General features: G+C 36.0%; 1 protein-coding gene across 1 annotated transcript in view; it reads right to left on the bottom strand.

The window, feature by feature from the left end:
* Positions 1–289: 289 nt before the first annotated feature.
* Positions 290–24,837, bottom strand: part of F11R (F11 receptor) — a 29,957-nt gene continuing 5,409 nt past the window's right edge. The window contains exons 2-10 of the mRNA XM_051998209.1: positions 4,115–4,183; positions 3,847–3,954; positions 3,415–3,561; positions 2,652–2,854; positions 2,416–2,518; positions 2,091–2,198; positions 1,836–1,848; positions 1,389–1,437; positions 290–1,227 (exon numbers count right to left, since the gene is read on the bottom strand). Coding sequence (XP_051854169.1) covers positions 1,192–1,227; positions 1,389–1,437; positions 1,836–1,848; positions 2,091–2,198; positions 2,416–2,518; positions 2,652–2,854; positions 3,415–3,561; positions 3,847–3,954; positions 4,115–4,183 — 836 coding nt within the window. The 3' untranslated portion in view covers positions 290–1,191. The remainder of the gene's footprint in view (positions 1,228–1,388; positions 1,438–1,835; positions 1,849–2,090; positions 2,199–2,415; positions 2,519–2,651; positions 2,855–3,414; positions 3,562–3,846; positions 3,955–4,114; positions 4,184–24,837) is intronic.

Consider the following 24,837-nt stretch of genomic DNA (forward strand, 5'->3'; position numbering starts at 1 on the left):
CTAGTGACACTTCATGGAGCTATGTGAAGCTTTAACATTTGTCCTCCAATTTCCAAAGCATGGCATTAAAAAATGTACTCAGATTCACTGTGTTCCTTCAGTGAAGAGCTAGGTTCTCACAGAAATGATGGCATTGTACATTAGAGGGCAGTCGAGAGCTATCTTTGATCAAATAATGGGCCCATTTTGTAAACAAGAACCTGGAAAACCACTGAAGTCCCCAGCCTGGATTTAATTGGCTTATTCAGCTTTGAGACCTCATATTCCTATTATATACAAAACAAACTGCTTAAACAAAACAAAAATTTTATTTAAAATGACATTTATACAACACGTACTACACCCTGTAATTCAGCGAGGAGCTGAAGCTTCCCAAGCACATACACCTTTCTGAAAAGGCAAACCCATCTGTCCCAGTCAACGAAAGGCTAATGCTTTGAGCCTCCAGCCCCAGATCTGCTTTCTGTAGATCAGTAGGTATTAAATTATGTCATCATGGTTTTTTCCTTGGTTTTGGCCCTTGGACCCCTACACACACAAAAAGATCCATCTGGTCTTGCAGAAATGGCCAAACTGCCAAGTGTCCCAAAGCCAGAAAGATGCTTAGAAAATTCTCTAGAAGCATCTCTCTAAGGAATTGAGAGGAGGGTCCAGAAAACAGAAGAGATGTTTCACTACCAATCTACTGTTCAGAGTCCACAGCTCCAGTCTCTTAAGTTTATTTGAGAAACACTGTTCTGGCTTCAGGCCCCAGCTTCTTCCTAATCCTGAGGGAGTCCAAACGTCACAGGATCCCAAGAGTTCAGAACACATAAAGGAAGATATTCACTCTTGGGAGCTTGGCCATTCCTGCTGGGAAGGAATTATTAGTGGTGGGGAACAGGCATCACTCGATCTGTTTGATTCTAAAAAGAGATTGGTATTAGAAGCCACAAATATGGTCCAAGCAAGCCCATCAGTGATGACAGAAGGGAAGGCAGGACAGGGTATTATTGGTCCACTTCATTCTTAAACACACAGAAGCCCTGGCTCATTATTTTTAAAAGTCATCATTACAAAAAAAAAAAAATCCTAAAATGGACTAAGAAAATAAGTAAGGCATCCTCTGAGATTCATAAACATCAGAAGGTCAGAGTCCAGCAGAATCCAAAAATGACAAATTGAGAAGACAGGAGAGGAGACAGGTTGGAGTCACACCAAAAATGATGATGTCTGTCGGAATTCTCCCTAGGAAAACAGAACTTCAAGTAAATTCCCTATAATTCCCATTGAGTAAATAGTCCCAACATCACAAACCAGAAACCCCATCCATTTTGGCAAGACAACCCTCCCCTCTTCTTCCCTAAAAGCCCACCCATACACCTCCTGTCCAAACCCAGTATACTCACATCACTGCGGGCGGAGGGCTGGCTATAGATTACTTTTTTACTGGTGCTTCTGAAAATAAATCAGCAAAAAGAAATGGTCAGTCCTCTCATCCTTTATAAGCATTTTAAAAACCAGATAATTTTCCATTTCCAACCTTATAGGATACCAGGAATGCAATATTTCAAGAGATACAGAAGTCCATGAAATCAGTAATCTTCTCTCCCAGGCTGGACCTCCAGTCAGCCCCAGACCCAGTCCCAGTCCCAGTCCCCGTCCCAGTCCCAGTCCCCGTCCCAGTCCCCATCCCTGTCCCCGATCCCGCCCCCGCCCCCAATCCTGCCCCCGCCCCAGCCCCATCACAGATTTAGGTTGTTGCTCCCATCTCCTTGCTCTTGGCTTCAGAAACTCATCATTTAAGGACAATTATAAGCATCTGGTAGGGAAGAAGAGCCCAGCACTTCACTCACCCTTTACTTGTTCCTAAAAGAAAAAAAAAAAAAATGGGGTCAAAAAAATCAGGCTGCACTCTGCTTGATGTTCTTCCAAGTCCACATGGTAGGAGATATTCCCCCACTTCTCAACTCCACCCCACTCCCACAGAGGACTAGATAATGTTAACTGTTCTTGAACCCAGGCAAGGTCCATCACTTCATGGGAAGTGGGGATGAGTGGTAGAGAAAGAATGATGGAAAACAAGAATGGAAAATGGAATAGGCACTTACTGTTGAAATAGCCTTGAGAGTAGGCAAACCAGATACCAAAAACCAGGAGCCCAAGGAGGATCAGTGTCACAATAACAGCCGCCACGATGCCCCCTACATTCAGTTCCGCTGTGGAACACAACTGGAGGTATCAGAAACCTGTACCCTAAGGCCTTTTTCTAATTACCTTACCTAACCACCAGCCCCAGCAATCCAACCACCTTCAATGCTAAACACAAAGCCCGAGAAAGATAGGTTTTAACTGGGGGGATAAGGGGAAGTGGGACATAAGACACTCATCTATGAACCCCTAACCCTACCTCATCCCTGTGCAACTCTTACTTACCAGCTTCCAAACGAATAGCTTCTGAGCGCATGGCAGTCCCAACCCCATTATATACTTGGCAGGAGTATTCCCCTGTATCATAAGCTGACAGAGGGTCAAACACCTGAAAGGGAAGGGAGGGGATAAGTCAGCCTTTGGCTCCAAGGAGTCCAAGTATCTCCCAAATTTCAAGGGATTCAGTTCAATTTTCCCTTCCTACTTTTTTCACCAATCCCTAGAACCCATGACCCTCATACCAGTTCCCCTGTCTTAGAGTTTATGGTATAGGAAGAATTGGAGAAGACACGGCTCTTCTTGGGATCTTCAGGCATCAGAATCCCATCCTTGAACCACTGGTACTGAGGGGGTGGAGAACCATTTTCCTCAGAGCAGGTCAGCACAACTCGATGCCCAATGGTGCCTGAAGATGGAATGTTGACTGAAGGCTTTGATGGTGGCACTAAGAGGAGAAAAAAGGGACACCGAATTAAGCACAAAGTGGGGCTGAGAAGAGAGCTGCCACTGACAAGCACCCTTCTGGAGGGCTCTGTAACCAAAAACCTAGAAATATCAAAGAACAAGAAAGAGAAGGACCGGGTGGAGTAATGAGAGGTTATATATTGACATGTTTCATTCTTTTAAAAATGTGTGTGTGTACAGATATATAAATATATAAAATCGTAATTGATTCCTGAGAGCAGTCTCTCCTTGACATGTGGCCATGATCAAAAGCTGGAATCCAGTAATCCTGGATTCCAACCATCGTATTCCCCAGTCTCCCTAGGGTTCTGGCCTTATGCCCCTCAGTTTCTATATTATTTGAGGACTCTTCCTCTCATTCTCTCCCTAAGCGCCAAAAGGTTTGTTTCTGAGATCCTTTAGCATTTTCAACAATTGCCTCCCTTCTAAGGGATTCACATGAAATTTCTTTTAGAAATACAGGAAGAATACATTGAACCGTGAAGCAAAACGATTAGAAGAGGTTACAGTGTAAGTTCCGATACCTGTGTGGTTTCATACCTAACACAAGGAGATGCACGCTGATCTCTCCATAGGCGTCTCCACCATTCTCAGTAACCATACATGTATATATCCCTGTGTCCTTGCGGGTCACAGAATGAAAAGAAATGCCAGTCTGGGAGAAGACTACCCGGCCTTGGTAGGAAGCTGTAGTTGCCAGGAGATAACATTGAAGGGAGAAAGCATGGAGAAAGATGAAGTTTGAAAGTAAAATTGTCACTCCAAATTCCCTAAGCACCCCTGAATCCAAAGGGCCCAGAGAGCCTTCTCTCACCACACCCCATAACATCATGTAGAAGAGCCAGAGGGGCTATCTTGACACTAAATTAGTTCCATGTTTTCCTCTGAGGTTATTATGGCACAACTGCTTCTACCACAGATTTGGGCACTTTGAGGATTGGAGAGGCTGTCAAGAGAATCCCAGTGACTTACCAGTAATCTTGCTGTCATAACACACCAGGCTGGTCGTGCTTCCCTGAACAAATTTCCACTCCACTCGGGGTGAAGAGAAGCCCGAGTAGTAACAGGACAGTGTGGCAGCTAAAGGAATATTACAAGTGAAGCTAGGGTACAGCAGCAAAGAGAAAAGGGATCCCCAATACCCACATACTAGGTCCTGTGTCCTTCACCACTCCCCTCCTAAGAATCTTTCCATCCACTCCACCTCCCATCCCACTCCCTCCAGCCTCATCCCACTCACGTTGATTCTCGTCTACTTTAACTTCCTTTTCAGAAGTATAGACTCTGCCACCGCCCAAGGCTGGACAACCTGGAGAGGGAAGAAAGATGATCTAGGTAAGAGAAAAAGAAGAAAAAACACTTGCAAAGAGGAGATAGGATTAGGGGAGAGAGGGGTTGGTGAGGAGGTGGTATAGTGGTACAGGAGGAGAGAGAGGTAGTATAGTGTAGTATAGTATAATAGTACCTATCCTCCAAGGCTATTATGAGGGTCAACTGAGATTGTATTTATAAAGCACTTAGTATAATGCTTGGCATATAATAGGTGTCATATAAATAACTGTTGCCACCACCACCATCATCACCATTTCACCCAGGAGGAATAGGGGCCAACACAGTTAGTTAAGTCATGTACCCATGATACCAGAATCAGTGCCAGGATTTGAACTTAGGTGTCTCAATTCTAAATTCAATATTCTTGCCACTGAAAGCTGGAGATTTTCTTATGCTGAAATTCCCAGGGAAGAAAATGGCATCATTCTTCTCTTTCATTACTTCCTAAAGTCATGCAACCCATTTTTCATTAGGAAGTTATCCCTAATATCTGGCTTAAATATTTCCTATAATTTCTTATCCAGTGAAGATGGAAAAAAGTTTTTTTTTTTACAAAACTTCTTTCATTTCTAATTTGTCTTCCAATGACAGTAAAAATTCCAACTGGATAACTATCCAGAAATCATCTCTAATAGGACACTTGATTGGCTCAAAAACTGTTTAAAAAGTAATTACTCCTCAACAAGTGCTATTAAAGTAAGTTGTGGGCAGAGTCAAGATAGGAGAGGAGGAAATAAAGTTTAGCTCGTCCACCAAACCACTTCTAGAAAGACCAACGTTGAATTCCAATTGGGAAGGGTAAGAAACCATTACAGTGAATCATTTTTCCAATCCAGGATGATGTGGAGAGACAGAGAAGTCTGTGGACATAGGGTCCAGTTAGGAGAAAGTCAACTACAACAGCATCCAGGAATGAAAGAAATCTGAGACTAAGCAAAATCAGGTCAGGAAACAACTGAGAAGAAGTGATTTCAGGGATCCCAGGGCAAGGGGCAGGAATGGATACCACCTGGCAGCTGAGTCATCCATCACTCAGTCCCCAGGGGAACTGAAACTGAGTTCTGCCAATAAGGGTGCTGGAGAAGAGCAATTAATCACTAGTGGGCTCTGACTGTCTGGTTCTGATTCCAAGAGTAGAGTGGGGGATTCAATTCTAGCCTTTAGACCAGGCTGAAACTTGGTGTGGAATTAGAGCATGAGTTTCAGACCAAAAAGGAAACTGGGAACCTGCAATTCAGTGGCTCTGACTCTACAAAGCCTCCCAATGGGCTAATTGTTGTTCAGTGTAGTAGCAGTCTACCCAAACCTGGATCAGGAATTTGCAGAACTCAAACCAGGAAGTAAGACTTTACTCCCAAACACATCACTTTTGAAGTGCCAAAAGCTTGTAGATCACAGCCTGAGTTGTGAAAATAGCAGAAAGATACAAGAAGACTGAAACTCAAAGCAGATATTCCCCCCAAAAGTATTCAGAGCTTAGCTTGAACATAAAGTCCTAAATCAAGAAATAGACTGGAAGAATGAGCAAGCAAAAAAAAGGAACCGCATCATAAAGAGCTATTATGGTGACCAGAGAAGCTCAAGACACAAAACCAGAATAAGAGGATAGCATCAAAAGATTTATAAGCAAGGCTTCAAAAAAAAAAAAAGCAACTTGGAAATAAGTCCAACCAGAATTCCTCATAGAATTAAAGCAATAATTTTTTTTTAAATGCTAAAATAGGATTTTAAAAACCAAATGAGAACAGGAAAGAAAAAAAAAAAAAAAAACAAGAAAAGAAAAGAAATAAAAGCTATGGAAGAAAGCTATGAAAAGAGAACAGCTTGGAATGAGAGCCACAGAATCTTACCAAAGAAAATTACTCTTAAAATCAGAATAAACCAAATTGAAGAATTACAGAATAGTAATTGCTACTGGAAGCAGGAAAAAAAAAAAAAAGAGATAAAAGATAATATCTTGGCAGGTGAACAGAATTTTATATTTTTCAAAGTATTTTAATAGGCATTCCATTTAATTCACAAATTAAACACAACGGTCAACCATAATTCCAAAGGACTCATCTCTCTCTCTCTCTCTCTCTCTCTCTCTCTCTCTCTCTCTCTCTCTCTCTCTCTCTCTCTCTCTCTCTCTTCTCTCTCTCTCTCTCTCTCTCTCTCTCTCTCTCTCTCTCTCTCTCTCTCTCTCTCTCTCTTTCTCTCTCTCTTTTCCTGAGGCAATTGGGGGTTAAATGACTTCCCAAGGTGACACAGCTAGGAAGTGTCTGAAGCCACATTTGAACTCAGGTCCTCCTGACTTCAGGGTTGGTGCTCTATCCACTGCGCATTCCAAAGGACTCATGATAAAATATGCTATCCTATTGCTAAATAGAGCTAACTGACAGATTTAGAGAGCAAATTGATGTTTATTTTTCTTTTCTTCTTTCTCTTTCTTCCTTTTTGATATGGCTAAAGCAGGATATATTGTGCTTAATGGTACAAATTTGCAATGACTTTGTTTTTCTTGCCTTGTTAATAGGCAGAAAAGAGATGAGAGTGAATTCAAAACTGGAAATAAAAATTGAATTTTAGGAAGCACATCCAAGATGTCAGAATAGTAGGAAGCAGTACAACCACGCTCCTCTCTCCCCCCCAAAACTCTTCCAAATACATTAGAAAATGTACCAAACCTGGAGTTGTGAACGAATCCAACCATTCTGGAGAGCAATCTGGAATTATGCCCAAAAAGTTATCAAATTGTGCGCATACCCTTTGATCCAGCAGTGTTTCTATTGGGCTTATATCCCAAAGAAATACTAAAGAAGGGAAAGGGACCTGTCTGTGCCAAAATGTTTGTGGCAGCCCTGTTTGTAGTGGCTAGAAACTGGAAATTGAATGGATGCCCATCAATTGGAGAATGGCTGGGTAAATTGTGGTATATGAATGTTATGGAATATTATTGTTCTGTAAGAAATGACCAGCAGGATGAATACAGAGAGGCTTGGAGAGACTTACATGAACTGATGCTAAGTGAAATGAGTAGAACCAGGAGATCATTATACACTTCAACAACGATATTGTATGAGGATATATTCTGATGGAAGTGCATTTCTTTGACAAAGAGACCTGAGTTTCAATTGATAAATGATGGACAGAAGCAGCTACACCCAAAGAAAGAACACTGGGAAACGAATGTGAACTATCTGCTTTTTTGTTTTTCTTCCCGGGTTATTTTTACCTTCTGAATCCAATTCTCCCTGTGCAACAAGAGAACTGTTCGGTTCTGCAAACATATACTGTATCTAGGATATACTGCAACATATCTAACATATATAGGACTGCTTGCCATCTAGGGGAAGGGGTGGAAGGAGGGAGAGGAAAAATCGGAACAGAAACGAGTGCAAGGGATAATGTTGTAAAAAAAAAATTACCCTGGCATGGATTCTGTCAATATAAAGTTATTATTAAATAAAATAAAAGAAAATTAAAAAAAAAAAAAAAGAAAATGTACCAAACCAAATCTTGATAGGGAAATCCAAAAAAGGTCACAATGAGTTATCTTCTGTCTGAAGACACTAAAGATAGTTAGAACTACATGCTCAGGAAGGAGTACCTGAGCAAGAGGACTCAGACCCCATACCAAGGTATCACCAGATCTACATCAGAGCACCTCAACAGAGAGAGGTACAAGCTGGTAGCTTCTTTATCTACTATCTACTTCTGCATTACATTTCCAGGGCAGACTGAAAAGGGAATCATGTCCATGGGGATGGCATCCAGATAAGGAGCCCTTGGGTAGTATACAAAGAAAGGAAGAAGTTCCAAAGCAACAGTGTAGCTCAGACCCTAGGTGCAGAATCTTAATTTCAACATCTATAACAATCTGTAAAGAAATAATCAGGACAGGAATCTCAGATCAAAGTAGAGCCTACAATTCTGCCACTCTAAAGCTTCAATTTCAATTTTTCCTCACATCCAAACCTAGTTCAGGTTCAGGTTCAGTTACAGAGCTCTGACCAGAGGAAAAGCAATTGCCTGAATTAGACTAAGGAAGTACAGAAAGCTTTTAGGTCCCCAGCCTATCCCTGAGATTCTGGATAATTCAACACTCAATAATCCCTAAGAAAGTAAAAACAAACAAAAATCACCTAGACATTCTCTCTCAGAGGTGCAGCAGAATCCACCCCTAACATTAAGTCTGAAATTGAAAAATAGGCTGAAAGAATGAATGAGACACAAACCCACAAGAAAAGGGGATTGCAAAACATCCATAAGCAAAACTTCAGAGAAAAATACAGCTTAAGCAAAAATTCAACCACAATTTCTGGAAGAAATGAAGAAAATATATTTTTAAAGAGTTTAAAATGTTTTTGTAAATGAAATAAAAGTACTAGAGAGAAAAAAATGAGTAAGAAATGAAAACTATGAAAGAAAGGAGGAATCAACATCTTGGCATAAAAGGTACAAAACCTTGTTCAAGTAACATACTTCCTGAAAATTAGGATTTGTTCTAAAAATTAGGATTGTTACCTTTAGCAATAAAATAAGAAAAAAAATTAAAGGAATTGGAATAGGCAATGAAGAAACAAAACTATCACTCTTCACAAAAGTTATGATGGTTTACCTAGTAAAGAATCAACTAAAAAACTAGATAAAATAATTAACATCTTCAGCAGTGCTGAAGGATATAGAATAAATCCACACAAATCATTAGCATTTTTATACTATTACCAACAAAATTCAATAGCAAGAAAAAGAAAGAGAAATTTCATTTAAGATAACTATAGACGATATAAAACATTTGGGAGTCTATCTGCCAAGATAATCCCAGAAACCATATCAACATAATTAGAAAATGCTTTCCACACAAATTACATCTAAACAATTGGAGAAATATTAATTGTTCATGGGAAGGACAAGCCAAAATAATAAAAACGATAATTCCACCCAAATTAATTTACTTATTCAGTGCTATACTATTAGTGGTAGAGAAAATTATAACAAAATTCATGTGGAAGAACAAAAGATCAAGACTATCAAGGGAATCAATGAAAACAAATATAAAGGAAAATGGCTTTGTAATATCAGATCTGAAGCTGTTTTACAAAACAGTAACATCAAAGCAATCTGGTACTGGCTAATAAGAATGCTAGCTCAATGGCACAGATTTGGTACATAATATGAAATAGTAAATAAAAAATAGTAATCTAGATAACCTAAAGATCCAAGATTTTGGGAAAAGAAATTGCTATATGACAAAAATTTCTTGGAAAACTAGAAAGCATTTTGGCAGAAACTAGGTATAGACCAATATCTCATACCATATGGCTACATAATTCAGACATAAAGGATATTATAATAAATAAATTAGGAGAGCATGGAATATTCAATTGTCAAATTTATACACAAGGGAAAAATTTATGACCAAAGAAGAGATAGAAAGCATTATAGGATTAAAATGATTTTAATAACATCAAATTAAAGCAGTTTTATGGAAACAAAACCAATGCAGCCAAGATTAAAAGGCAAACAAGAAACTAGGGGAAAGTTTTACAACAAATTTCTCTGAAAAAGATCTCACCACCAAAATATATAGAGGAGGGCAGGTAGATGGCACAGTAGAGCATTAGCTCTGAAGTCAGGAGAACCTAAGTTCAAATCTGACCTCAGACACTTAATAAGTTCTAGCTGTGTGATCCTGGGCAAGTCATTTAACCCTAATTGCCTCACAAAATAAATCTAATTTATAAATTGGGGGATGACGCTTTCTTTTTTTTGGATGGCCCCATTTTAAAATGATTTTAATAGTATATGATTATTTGTCACATATATAAATTGTATATTAATAGTAAATTATAAAATTTCTAAGTTAAACTTATAAAATTCAAGTCATTCCCTAATTGATAAATGGTCAAAGAATATGAACAATTTTCAGATGAAGAAATTAAACCCATTTTTAGTCATTTTAAAAAATACTCTAAATTATTATTGATGAGAAATGCTAAGACAACTAAGATACCACCTCACATCTGTCAGACTGGCTAAAAAATGACAGGAAAAGATAATGATAAATTGGAGGGATGTGAGAAAACTGGGACATTAATGCATCATTTGTTAAAGTTGTGAATTGACCCACTCAATCTGGAGAATAATTTGGAACTATACCCAAAGGTAATAAAACCGTGCATATTCTTTGATCCAGAAGTATTTCTACTGTGTCTGGATCCCAGACAGATCATAAAAGAGGGAAGGACCCACATGTGCAAAAATGTTTGTAGTAGTTCCTTTTGTTATGGCAAAGAATTGGAAATTGAGTGTATGCCCCTGAATTAGGGAATGGTTGAATAAGTTATGGCCTATAAATGTAATGGAATACTACTATTCTACAAGAAATGATGAGCAAGTTGAGAAAAAGCCTGGAAAAACTTCTATGAACTGATGCTGAGTGAAGTGAGCAGAATCAAGAAAACATTGTACACAATAACAAGATTATATGGTGAACAACTGTGATGGACTTGGCTTTTATCAACAAGGAAATGATTCAGATCAATTCCAATAGACTTGTGATGGAAAATGCATCCATATCCAGAGAGAAAACTATGGAGACTGAATGTGGATCAAAGCATAGTATTTTCACCTTTTTGTATTATTGTTATTTGCTTGCTTGTTTTTCTTTGTGATTTTTCCCTTTTGATCTGATTTTTCTTGCACAGTATAAATATGAAAGTATATTTAAAAGAATTGCATATGTTTAACCTGTATCAGATTGCTTGCTACCTTGGGCAGAGGTAAAAGAGGGAGAAAAATTTGGAACACAAGGTTTTGCAAAGGTGAATGTTGAAATCTTTGCATGTATTTGGAAAAATTTAAATTTTAAAAATGTTGAACAGGTTGATTTCAGAAAAGCCTGAAAAGACTTCTGTAAACTGATCCCAAGTAACAGCAAGATTATGTGATGATCCATTATGACAGACATAGTTTCTCTTAGCAATATAGTGATCTAAGGCAACTCTAATAGACTTAGTATGTAAAATATCATTTGCATCCAAAAAAGGAATTATGGCGACTGAATTGGATCGAAGCATACTATTTTCATTTTCTTTGTTTTTTTCCCTCATAGTTTTTTCCTTTTGTTCTGATTTTCCTTTCCAATAATATGACTCATATGGAAATATGTTAAAAAAAAAAAATGATTGTACCTGTATAACCTATATCAAATGGTTTGCTATCTTGGAGGTGGGGGAAAGAAAGAGAGTGTTGGAATCTTTACAAACTGTTAAATCATTAGAGTTGACAGAGACAATAATTACCTAATTTAGCATGGTTCAGTATGATTGATCTACTCCTATAAGATGTTATGGGCCAGAAGAAACAAGGTACTAAGTAGAACTGATAGACAATAATGCTTGTGTTCACACCTTTAGAGAGCTCATATAAGCAAGAAGTATTTAAGTACTCATTGGAATTCACAAGTATGGGAGCTTCACAAAGTTAACTGTGTAACTTTGTGAATTCACACCTCCCTTGAAGCTTTTAGGGCCAGAGAGAACACTCTGGGAAGAAACTCACAATCCCTCTCTCTCGCATCCCACAATCCCTCTCAAAGGAGCATAAATAGAGCTTCAGTGAGCCCAGTCAAGGGAGTCCAGATGAAATTAGATTGGAGAGGAGCACACTGGGACAGAAGCAGAGCACTCTGGGAGATTGAGAGCCAAAAGCCCTCTCTCAGAGGCAAGACAGATTCAACTTGGAGCTGGATTGGAGGCTGAAAAAAGCAGAGACAGAAGCAGAGGACAAGCTTGCAAGCTGATATTCCTGGGAATTTTCATTTTCAAATTTCTTTCATGAGGTAAATGGTACCTAAGAACTAAGGAGAGAGATAGGCCTCAACTAACCGGGCTATTTTGGAAGGACAAAATAAACGTTTGCATTTTTACTAACTGGCTGCATTTTGGGTGATTATTACTCTTAACTGAAACTAAGGCTGCCTCTAGAAAACCTCCCCGAGAAACCTGCTCTTTCCCAGAGAGAACCTTTATATTATTTTAAAGAAGAAAAAGACCACAGAGAGAAATAAAATTGGAACTCAAAACCTTACAAAAATGAATTCTGAAACCATCGTTAACTGTAATTGAAAAAATAATATACTATTAAAATAATTTCTTTAATGGGAAGAAAGAAAAAGTCATTGATAAATAGTCAAAGGATATGTAAGCATTTTTTCAGATGAAGAAATCAAACTATCTGCTATCATATGAAAAAACTATTCTAAATCATTATTGATTAGAGAAAAGCAAATTAAAATAACTCCATATCACTTCATATCTATCAGATTGGCTAATATGACAGAAAAGAAAAATGACAAATGTTGGAGTGTGGAAAAAATGAGACATTAATGCACTACTGATAGAGCTGTAAACAGATCTGACCATTCTAAAGAACAATTTGGAACTATGCCCTAAGGGTTACAAAATTTAGCAGGGGAAGGGAGAGTGAGGAAAGAGAATTTGGAACTCACACAATTTTTTAAATTGAATGTTAAAAAAAATTTTGTGGACTTGTAATTAGGGGAAAAAATTAAATTAAATTTTTAAAAAGATATCTTAAAAGATAACTATCCAAATCTCTTAGAACCAGAAGGCAAGGTGGAAAAAAGGATGTACCATTTACCTCATGAAAGAAATTTGAAAATGAAAATTCCCAAGAATATCAGTCAAAATTCAGTGCATGGAGTCAGAGCAAGGGGGAAAAGAGGAATTCAAGTACAGCCACAGCCGGGCTTACCCATGGTTTAGCAGGCATCACTACATAAGGGAGAAGCAAATATAATATTCCAGGAGACAATGGATATGGGCTTAAGGCCAAAAATAACTTTCTAACAGAATTAAATATAATGCTACAGGGGAAAAAATAGACCTTAAATGAAATTAAGAATTCCTGATGAAAAGATCAGAACCGTGAAAATATTTTGAAATTCAAACACTGGAGTTAAGAGCAGCTTAAGAAGGTAGATATGAAGGAACAATGATGAAAGACTAAACAAGAATAAAATATTTACAATTCAAATATGAGGAAAAGATACACGGTCCCCTCTAAACCCTGTCATAATCAGGGTAAATATACTAAACCTAGAAGTGGATGAGTCATCTATTGATGATCTCAGGGAACAGAAAAAGAGGAAGAGGTTTATACTGGGGAGGAGGTGGAGTAGAGAAGAGGTTAGGGAAAATTATCTTACACATCAAGATTCACAAGTAAATATCTAAACAAAGAAGAGGAGGTTGGGAGAACAGCTGACACTTAAACTTCAACCTCATCAAAACTGGTCAAAAGGAGGAAGATTAAACTTTTACAAAAACACACACATATATACAGAAATACCCAGAGAACTGATTACAAAAAATATTTCATTCAACTGAGAAATAGGCAAAGGAGAAAAGGGAGAAAGGGGGGAATAAGTTAAGGAAGTGATTAGTCCTAAACAAAACAAAATCTAAAGGCATAAAAAATATATTTATAGCTCTTTTTGAAATGGCAAAGAATGAGAATCAGAAAGTGCCCACAAATTGGAGAACAGATTTTTTTAAAAAAAAGTTATCATATACAAATATGAGGGAATACTACTATTGCTATAGAAAAAAATGAAGGAGAGGGTATCAAGAAAATCTGGAATATTTGTATGAAGTGATACAGAATAAAGTAAACAGAAGAAGAACAATTATACAATGCCAACAATGTGAGTAGAAGCAAACTGGAAGAAGTAGTAATTCTTATCAGTGTAATGATCATTCACACTTCCAGAAGACTAATGAAGAAACATGTTACCTACCTCATGATAGAGAAGTGAAGGGGGTAAGAGTGCAGAATGAGATAAATATCTTTAGGAACATGGCCAATGTGGAAATTTTTTGATTGAATACACACACACACACACACACAAAGACTTTTTTTGTTCTCAATTAGGGGAGGGAGCAGGGTGAGAAGGCGGATTTTTGCTGAATGAAACAAAATATTTTTAAAATAAAAAATTAATTAAAAATACCAAGAAGTAGGAAAACTAAATATCATCTTCATTTTTTATTAATTAAAACAACTATCACTTATGTAGCAATTCAAGATTTACAAAACACTTTGTGTACACTGCCTCATTTTATCCCCATAACCACCATAGAGAAAACAGATAAAGTCACCTGCCTAAGATAGTTGAACTAATTAGAACTTAAAGACAGTTCTTCTGACCCTTAATATATTACTGATTCCACTAATGGAGTAGGTAAAAAGAAAGGAAGGGATCCAGAAAACCCCATATCTATATGTGGAAGGGAGGTTAGTGGCCATCTAGTCATTCCTCCTCTTTATAAGGCAAAAGGACACAAGCTGAGGACTTGCCCAAGGTATCAGAATCAGGAATGAAACCTAAAGGTGTAATGCACTGATAAAAAGTGGAGGGAGGGGGGAGGAGAAGAAACAAGTATAAATTTTTTTTTGATGATAACAATTTTTATCTATTTTTATTATAGCTTTTTATTTACAAGATATATGCATGAGTAGTTTTTCAATATTGATCCTTGCAAAACCTTCTGTTCCAACTTTTTCCTTCCTTTCCCCCCACTCCCTCCCCTAGATGACAGGTAGACCTGTTAAATACATGTTAAATATGTTAAAGTATATGTTAAATACAATATATGTATACATATAGTTATCTTGCTGTTCAAGAAAGATCGGATCTAGAAAGAAGGTTTAAAAAAAAGTATAATTTTTAAAAGAAATCTACTATCAGAGACTAACAATATGCCTAGAAAATAATTTAGAAATAAGAAAAAGAATAAAGTGATCTACTTTGAAAGCTTTAATATACCAATTCCTTCTCTTTTCATACTTATTTCACTTATTTTTAAAGCTGAAACTCATGTTTATGTTTTTAACAAAAGAATTTGTGATATACATGAAGTATGTTTTAATTTAGAAGTCTTTTCTCAAGATTAAATAAGAACTTCCGTCTTCATTAAGGCTTTTAACACATGAAATTATCTTTGATAAGTCTGAATACAAAATATGAAACTTAACACCTGGAAATTTAGGTGCATAGGTGAAATACAAAAACACTTTCTTCTTCTATGGAACCTAATTAAAGCATATTCTTTGCTTAAAATAGCAACTAGTCTTAGGAATAGAAAATTAAACAAAATCACAGTTCATAAATTTGATAGTCATTCTTCCAACACATCTAACATTAGAAACTATATTTCTAACTTTAGTATAACAGATATATACTGATGCCATATATATGTATATTTAAGACATTACAACAACAATTACAGTCAAAAACAGTTTATATATTCTTCTTCCTTATCCACTGCTCTAATCTAGCCGTTTTTACTTCTTGTCTCAACTATAACAATCTTTCTTAGTTCTCCCACCGTTCTCTTTTTAATAATAAAAGCCTTTTATTTCACAATACATGCATACATAGTTTAACATTCACCCTTGCAAAATTGTGTGTTCTAAATTTTTCTTCCTCTCTTCTTCCCCCCTCTATTTCCCACCCCTGACCCCTAAACAGCAAGTAATACAGTACAGGTTAAACATGCGCAAATCTTCTAAACATATCTCCACATTTATCTTGTATAACAATCTTGTCCAAATCCAAAATGTGTCTCATTCTACATATTTAATCTATCACTCTCCTTGTCAGGAAATGTGCAGTAGTTTCATTTTTGCTGCTCTGGAATCATGGTTGACCACTGCATTGATCAGATTTAATAAGTCTTTCAAAAGTGACCATTTTTATAATGTTATAATATAACTTGTTCTCTTAGTTCTATTTATTTCATTCTGTTTCAGTTTCTAAAGTTACCAGTTTTCTCTGGGATTGTCACCATATTGTTTCTTGTACCACAATAGTATTGTTACATTTATATATACCATAATTTGTTCGGCCATTCTCCAACAGGAAACCCCTATTAGTTGCCAGTTTTTTGCCACTACAAAAAGAACTAATACAAATAGTTTTGTACATTTAAGAGCTCCTGCTCTTTTTATAATTTCTCTGGGTTACAGATTTAGTAGTGATATTTCTAGTTAAAAGATTAGGATTAAACTACTATCACAGTAAATAGTCAAAGAATATGAAGAGACAATTTTCAGATTTATACCCATATGAAAAGGTGTCCCAAATCATTATTGATCAGAGAAATGCAAATTAAGACAATTCTGAGATACCTCTACACACCTGTCAGACTGGCTAAGATGACAGGAAAAGATAATGACGAATGTTGGCAGGTATGTGGGGAAACTGGGACTGCATTATTGGTGGAATTGTGAACAGACCCAACCATTCTGGAGAGCAATTTGGAACTATGCTGAAAAAGTTATCAAACTGTGCATACCCTTTGATCCAGCAGAAGGGAGAGGGAATGTATGTGCCAAAATATTTGTGGCAGCCCTTTTTGTAGTGGCTAGAAATTGGAAATTGAACAGATGCCCATCAACCGGCTGGGTAAATTGTGGTATATGAATGTTATGGAATATTATTGTTCTGTAAGAAATGACCAGAAGGATAAATACAGAGAGTCTTGTAGAGACTTACATGAACTGATACTAAGTGAAATGAGCAGAATCAGGAAATCATTGTACACAGCAACAACAATACTATATAAGGATCAATTCTGATGGAAGTGGCTATCTTCAATAATGAGAAGATCCAAATCAGTTTCAGTTGATCAGTACTGAACAGAACCAACTACACCCAGTGAAAGAACAGTGGGAAATGAGTGTGGACCACAACATAAGCATTTACACTCTTTCTTTTATTGTTTGATTGCATTTTTGTTTTTCTTCCCAGGTTATTTTTATCTTCTTTCTAAATCCATTTTTTTTGTGTGTAGCAAGATAACTGTATAAATCTCTATACATATTGGATTTAACATATTTAACATGTATTGGACTACTTGCCATCTAGGGGAGAGAGTGGAGGGAAGGAAGGGAAAAGATGGAACAGAAGTTTTTGCAAGAGTCAATGTTGAAAAATTACCCATGCATATGTTTTGTCAATAAATAAATATATATATGTATATATGTATATATACATATATATGTTAATAAATTAATTTTTTTTTTAAAAACCTACTATTACAGTTTTTTAGAACTCAATCCCTTTCAATTCTTCCCTCCTGCCAAGTTTCCCTCTTTTTGCTCAAACTACCATCCTCTCAGACTTGCAACCTTGGTATTATCCGTAACTCCTCACTAACTCAACAATCTCCATCCAATCTGTTGCCAAGGCTTGGAGGAGCTCACCTTTGCAACATCTTTCCAATACACCTCCTTTTCTCCTATGACATTGCCATTACTCTAAGTCAAGGCAATTTGATTATTGCTCCAAGTCTACCCCCACTCCAAAACATCTATACAGCTACCAAAGTGATTTTCCTAAATCCAAAGTTTCAAAAATGTCACCTCTTATGACTAATGCCAGTTCCAATGATCTTATGATTAAACAGAGCCATCTACACCCAGAGAGAGAAGACTGTGGGAAGTGAATGTGGATCACAAGATAGCATTTTTATTCTTTTTTGTTGTTGTTTGCTTGCATTTTATTTTTTTAATCATTTACTTTCCTTTTTGATCTGATTTTTCTTGTACAGCAAGAGAATTGCATAAAAATATTTACACATATTGGATTTAACATATATTTTAACACGTATAACATATATTGGATTGCTTACCATCTAGGGGAGGGAGTAGGGGAAAGGAGGGGAAAATCTGAAATAAAGCTATGCAAGGGTCAATGTTGAAAAATTACCCAAGCATATGTTTTGATAATAAAAAGTTTTATAAAAATTAAAAGTCACTTTTTAATAAACTCTAATGGTTACCTATTACCTCCAGGATTAAACACTTAAAATCCTTGGACTTTTAAAGACCTTTAACCTGCCTCCTCTTATCTTTCCAGCTTTCTTAACTTTACCCCTTTGTCCCTCCCATCCAACCTCATACACTCTAAGATCCAGTGACTTTGGCCTCCTTTCCTTCCTTACACATCATATGCCATCTTCCAAACCATTCCTGTCTTTTATCTTTCTCATTCCTTGTCTCCTTCTCTAATTTCCCTGGCTTTCTTCAAGTCTCAGCTAAAATCACACGTTCTTCACTCTTAATGTTAGAGTCTTCTCTCTAAGATTATTTCTAATTTATTCTGCATGTAACTTTTTTTCATTGCTGTTTGTATATAGTCTCCTATGAGATTGTGAGTTCCTAGAGGGGAGGGGCAGTTTTTGTCTTTCTCTGTTATCCCTGGTTGTTTGGTTTTTTTTAGCATAGTCCTAGCATTTAGTAAGTGCTTAAAAAATGCTTCTTGACTTGACTAAGATAGTGGCTTAGAATACAAAGTAGCTTAAATGATTTATTTATAATCTCACAGCTAGTATATACCACAGGTGGGACTTGAACTAAGGTCCTCCTGGTTTAGAAGTTGTCCCTTTTTCCAGTATGTCAAGCAGCCTCTTGCAAAATTACCACAAGGTATTTTGGGAGTCAGAGCACTAGTAGCTAGAGTAATGATAATACCAACACAATTTTTTTTCATTTCCTACCACACAGAAAATCAAGACGAGATGCAATGACTTGTCTGAGATCACCTAGCTGACAGGACTAGAACCTGATTTCTGATTTAATCTAGAGCTCATTAGTAGAGGAGATCACTGAATTTAATCATTATATTAAAGATCAAATCCAAGCTTCTCAGTGATAAAGTGCTCTACAGTCTCAGCCAAGAAAACTTCATTCACCTTTTTTCAACCATCAAAACATTACTCTCCTCTCAACTGGGCTACATGGATATACTCAAATAGTAACCATGACCTCATTTCCTTCCCACACTAATACCTTTAATGAATACAGAATATATTAGGAAAAATGCAGATGAAGAACTAACCTAAAATAGGTTTTACAAGCTGTAGAATCAACCAAAGTATTTTCTGATTAGAAGCTTTTATACACTTTGATTCCTGGTACCCATTTATAACATATTTGTATATACTCTTTCCTTATAAATAAACCTTGTGAAAATATGTATACTTGCAATGATCAACTATGACAGACTCATCAGTTCAGTGATCCAAGGCAATATCAATAAACTTGGGATGGAAAACATCATCCACATACAGGGAAAGAACTATGGAGCCCAAATGTAAATCTACTCATGTTATGTTCATTTTTTCCTTTTTTTGTTTTTTTTTTCCTCTTGTGGTTTTTCCCTTTTGTTCTTATTTCTCTCTCCCAACATGATTCATAAGAAAATTTGTCATCTGCATCCAGAGAGACAATTATGAAGACTGAATATGGATAGAAGCATAGTAGTTTCACCTTTTTGTTTGTTTGTTTTTTCCCCTCATGGTTTTTTCTTTTGTTCTCATTTTTCTTAAATAATATGACAAAAATAGAAATATGTTTAAAAGAATTGCATGTATTTAAGCGATATCAGATTACTTGCTATCTTGGGGAAATGGGAAGGAAGGAGAAAAATTTGGAAGACAAAGTCTTACAAAAATGAATGCTGAAAACTATGTATTTACAAAAATAAAATACTATTGAAAAATTAAAAAAAAAAAAGATCATCCAAAGCAATTTCAATAGACTTTGGACAAAAAAATGTCATCTGCATCCAGAAAAAGAATTAAGGAGAATGTAAATTCTTTTTTCTATTTTTTTTTTAATTTCTCCCATGGTTTTCCCCTTTTACTGATTTTTCTCTCCTAACATGGTTCATAAAGCAATATGTTAAAAATAATTTTTTAAAAAATCAAATTCAATTCAAATAACGATCAAAGGAGAAAAGTATTGGGCTTCGGTCACTCAGAACCACAAGTCAAGACACTTGAAATTCAATATCTAGTATATTTTTTCTTTTGAGCAAATATGAAAAGAAACACTAGTTTCCAGCTTTTGATTGGGCTAATCAAATAAGTGAGCATTTATTTAGTGGAGACCATTAGTAATGGAGTTACAAAGTCCTGAGTTCAAATCTTGCCTGAGACACTTTCTATCTATGTGATCCTGGACATAAAGATAGTAACAGGAGGCAGGCCAGTACAATGAGCCTAAAAGTGTGTAGTGGGAAATGATGTGTATGATGGATAAAAAAGGAGGGTAGGGTCAGGCTGTTAAGAACTTTAAAAGCTAAAAATCAAAAGTTTTTATTTGCTCCCAAGAGCAATAGGGAGCCATTGGAATTCAATGAGTGAAAGAAGGGAAAAGGGACACGGTCAAACCTACACTTTAGGAAAATTACTTTGGCTGCTATATAAATGGAATGGAGAATGACTTGAAATAAGAGATCAATTAGGAGGCTCTTACAACATAAGAACAACAGATAGCTGAGTGGAGAAAAGAGGGTATATACATAAGATGTGATGAAAGAGGCTTTGGGGGCCATTGTGTATGTAGATAAATAGGATGATCTGGAGTAGAAATAAAGGATGCCACCAAGGTTATGAACCTGCATAGCTGAAAGGAAGATAATGCCTTGAATAGGAATAGAAAGTTCAGAAGAGGTGTGAGTTTTGAAAGAAAGATAATTCTGCTTTGCACACTGAGTTTGAAATGTGTACAGGATTTCAACCTTAAACAGTTTGGTGATGCAAAATTGAAGTTCAAAAGAGAGAATAGTTTTTGGATATAGGGAATTTTGGACTGGTTCTCTCACAATACCATATCTGCATATGCCTTAATAAAAAATACCTTTCAGCAGGGTGTATACACAGTAGAATAAAAAAATTTCTGGCAACCAGCTCAAATATATAAAATCATCAGTGTAGAAGGGAGAAAGGATTATTCACTCCAAAGTGACAATACAACAGCAAAAGAAAAGAAGGGGAGGCAGGATGGACCAAGCCAAAGTTCTTTCATTTCCATCACAGCAGTGGAAACATACCACTCACCAATCCCTCAGATTAACCTTTTTACCTTAGTTGTCTGTCTGTGTACATTAACTCTCCTATTAGCCTACAAATTCCATGAGGGCAGAGACAACTTTATCTATAGCTTCTTCACAGTGCCTAGCACAGGATTCACACTTATCAAGTATTTGTTTATTTGAATTGATACAATTTCCTAATGTTGCTATTTTAATAGAGTCAATGTTAGGAAAAGGATCACAATGATTTAGATAAACTACAGGAGAAAATGCTTTGAGGTCATTCCCAAAGACCATGTGCAAGTTCAGTAAGCATTTATAGCAAATGAACTTAAAGTATAATGGAAAAAGTCTCACTCTCGTGAAATTTATCATGATAGAATTTTGCTTACATTTTACTTCCTCTTATTATTCAAATGTCTTCCTCTTCAGAAATTCCACTCCTCATAGGTATTATATATTCATGTTACATAACAAAAAAAATCAACAGTATAAAACAATATATCAAATGTTGGCCTTTAAAATTATTAAACAGAGCAATTCTGAACTGAATCTTTACAAATTAACCCCATTAACTTCATCCTAATCTTACTCCTAAACATGGTATGGTTAGAAAGTACTAGTTTATCAAATTAGTGAACTATAATTTTGTTTAACTTTTTTTTTCCCAATAAAGAGGAGAGGGAAGAAGATGGACTCTAAGAAGATTATAAAGAAGGGTAACAAGTGTGAATTGAGAGAAAGGGAGGGAGAGAACCAATAGATGACTGAGAAGCAGTCAGTGCTGCAAAGTGATTAGATAGCCAGTCTCAGAATAAGGAAAATCAAGATTCAAGTCCTGCCTCAGATACATTAAAAGTATGAATCTGCGCAAGTCAATTAGTACTTCAAGTAGGTCTAGGATGAAAAGGTATCAATCGGTATTGGTAGAAGTTTTCTATACTGATGAAATCAAGTCAAGTAGATCACTTTATTGACATGAGATAGCAATTATAAATCTACTAATGAAATAAATCCAGGAAAGTAAATGCTAGTCAGAGCCAAAATCTTCAAACACCACCCTAAAAAAGAAAACACACCATTTAGAAAGAATCTTAATGTACAAGGCAGACTAGAGGGTCCAAACTAAAAGATGACTAATGTCTTTAGGTAAGAGTCTGCACCAGTTAAAACAAGTAGACACAAATTTTTAATTGTAAGATTTCTACAACTGTAACTCTTCTATTATAAGAAAACCTTCCTATGGTCATTTTCTCTTCATGATAACTAAGCAAAAGTAAGGGGAAGGTTCAGGAAGACATGCTGATGCAAAAAAATGCAGTATTCTAGATCTATAAAGCAGAAGAGTGATGAACCAAGTGTCAGGGCAAAATTGGTCAAGAACCAAAGTTGGTGTGAGGATTCTAATAGACCTCAGCTTGTGGTTGATGACAAAAATGGTCTCATTTGGAAACTATATTCTTAGAAAAATTTAGAAAATCAATAATGATATTATAAGCAAATTAGGAGAACAAGGGATAATCTACCTCTCAGATCTTTGAAAAAGGGGGGGATTTATGACCCAGGAACTAAAGAACATCATAAAATGCAAAATGGACAACTTTGATTACAGTAAATTAAAAAAGTTTTGTACAAATAAAACCCATACAGACAAGATTAAAAGGGAAGCACAAAAACTGGGGGAAAAGTTTACAGCCAGTGTTTCTGATAAAGGCCTCATTTCTAAAATATATAAAGAACTGATTCGAATGTATACAAGTCATCCCCTAATTGATAAATGGTCAAAGGATATGAACAATTTTCAGATGAAGAAATTAAATCCATCTATAATCATATGAAAAAAATGTTCTAAATCACTATTAGAGAAATGCAAATTAAGACAACTCTTGTGAGAGAACCAGTATCCCACAACTAGACACCTCTCAAATAAACAGGAAAAGATAACGATAAATGTTGGAAGGGATATGGGAAAACTGGGATACTAACACATTATTGATGGAGTTGTGAACTGATCCAATCATTCTGGAAAACAATTTGGAACGGTGCCCAAAGGGCTATCAAATTGTGATTCCCTTTGATCCAGCAGTACCTCTACTGAATCTGTATCCCAAAGAGATCATTTAAAAAAGGGGAAAGGACCCACATATGCAAAAACGTTTTTGCAGCCCTTTTGTAGTGGCAAAGAACTGGATACTGAGGGGATGCCCAGCAGTTGGGGAATGGCTGAATAAGATATGGTATATGAATGTAATGGAATATTATTGTTCCACATGAAATGATCAGTAGAATGATTTTAGAAACATTTGCATGAACTGATACTAAGTGAAGTGAGTAGAACCAAGAGAATATTGGGTACAGCAACAAGAAGATTATGTGATGATCAACTGTGATGGACATGGCTCTTTTCAACAATGAGGTAATTCAGGTCAATTCCTGGACTTGTGATGAAGAAAGCCATTTGCAACCAGAAAGAGGACTATGGGGACTGATGTGGATCACAACATAGTACTTTCACCTTTTTTGTTATTGCTTGTTTGCTTTTTTTTCTCTCTCATTTTTTTCCCTTTTTGATTTGATTTTTCTTGTGCAACTCAATAAATGTGGAAATATATTTAGAAAAATTGCACATATTTAACTTATATTGGATTATTTGCTGTCTAGGGAGGGAAGAAGGGAGGAAGAAAAAATCTGGAACACAATATTTTGCAAGGGTGAATGTTGGAAACTATTTTGCAAGTAATTTTTAAATAAAAGCTATAATTAAACTTTTTTAAAAAATAAATGTGCAAACCTTTAAATACGGCATGATAAAAGAAGAAAAAGGACCCACCTGTACAAAAATGTTTGTAGCAGCTTTTTTGTGGTGGCAAAGAATTGAAAAATGAATAAATGCCCATCAATTAGGAAATGACTCAGTAAGTTATAGTGTATGAAACTAATGAATTATCATTATTATTCTATAAAAAATTAGGAAGGGCCTCTAGAAAGGCCAGGAAAGATTTACATGAACTGATGTCAAGTGAAACAAATAGAACCAAGAATACAGTGCACAATAACAGCAAGATTATTCAATGATCAACCACGATAGACATAGTTCTCAGCAGTTCAGTGATCCAAGGCAATCTTAATAAATTCTGGTTGGAAAACTCCATTCACAACCAGACAGAGAACTATGGAGATTGAATGTAAATCAACATATGCTATACTTTTATTTTCCTGCTGCTTTTGTTTTTCTCTTGTAGTTTTTCCCTTTTGTTCTGATTTTTTCTTCCCAAAATGATTCATAAGGAAATATGTTAAAAAAAAAAAAAAAAAAAAAGAAGAATGTACACGTACAACCAAAAAGAATGTTGTTCTTTATCTGTCATTGGGGGAAATAAAATTAAAAAAAAAAAAAAAAAGACAATCAATGGCAATAGGGAACAATGGTTTGTTTTTTTTTTGTTTTTTTTTTTAAAAAGGCAGACACATAAGTAAGATGGAGGAGACTGGGAAGAGTTAAATAAAAAAAAGGAAGGCAAAACCAAAGGCTTAGGTGGTAGGGGGAGAATAATAGGAAGTATACAAGAAAAAAGAAATACTGTGATGGAACCAAGGAATACAAGTTAAAAAAAAGAGAGAGAAACAAAAGTCAGAAAGAGGAAATAGCAGATAAGGAAGGGAACCAAATAAATAAGACTAGAGTGTAATGCAAATCTAGTAAATCCAGCAGAGGAAAAGTAAGGGCCAAAGAACAAGCT

This window comes from Antechinus flavipes, chromosome 4 (assembly GCF_016432865.1).
Source record: "Antechinus flavipes isolate AdamAnt ecotype Samford, QLD, Australia chromosome 4, AdamAnt_v2, whole genome shotgun sequence".
Lineage (NCBI taxonomy): Eukaryota > Metazoa > Chordata > Mammalia > Dasyuromorphia > Dasyuridae > Antechinus > Antechinus flavipes.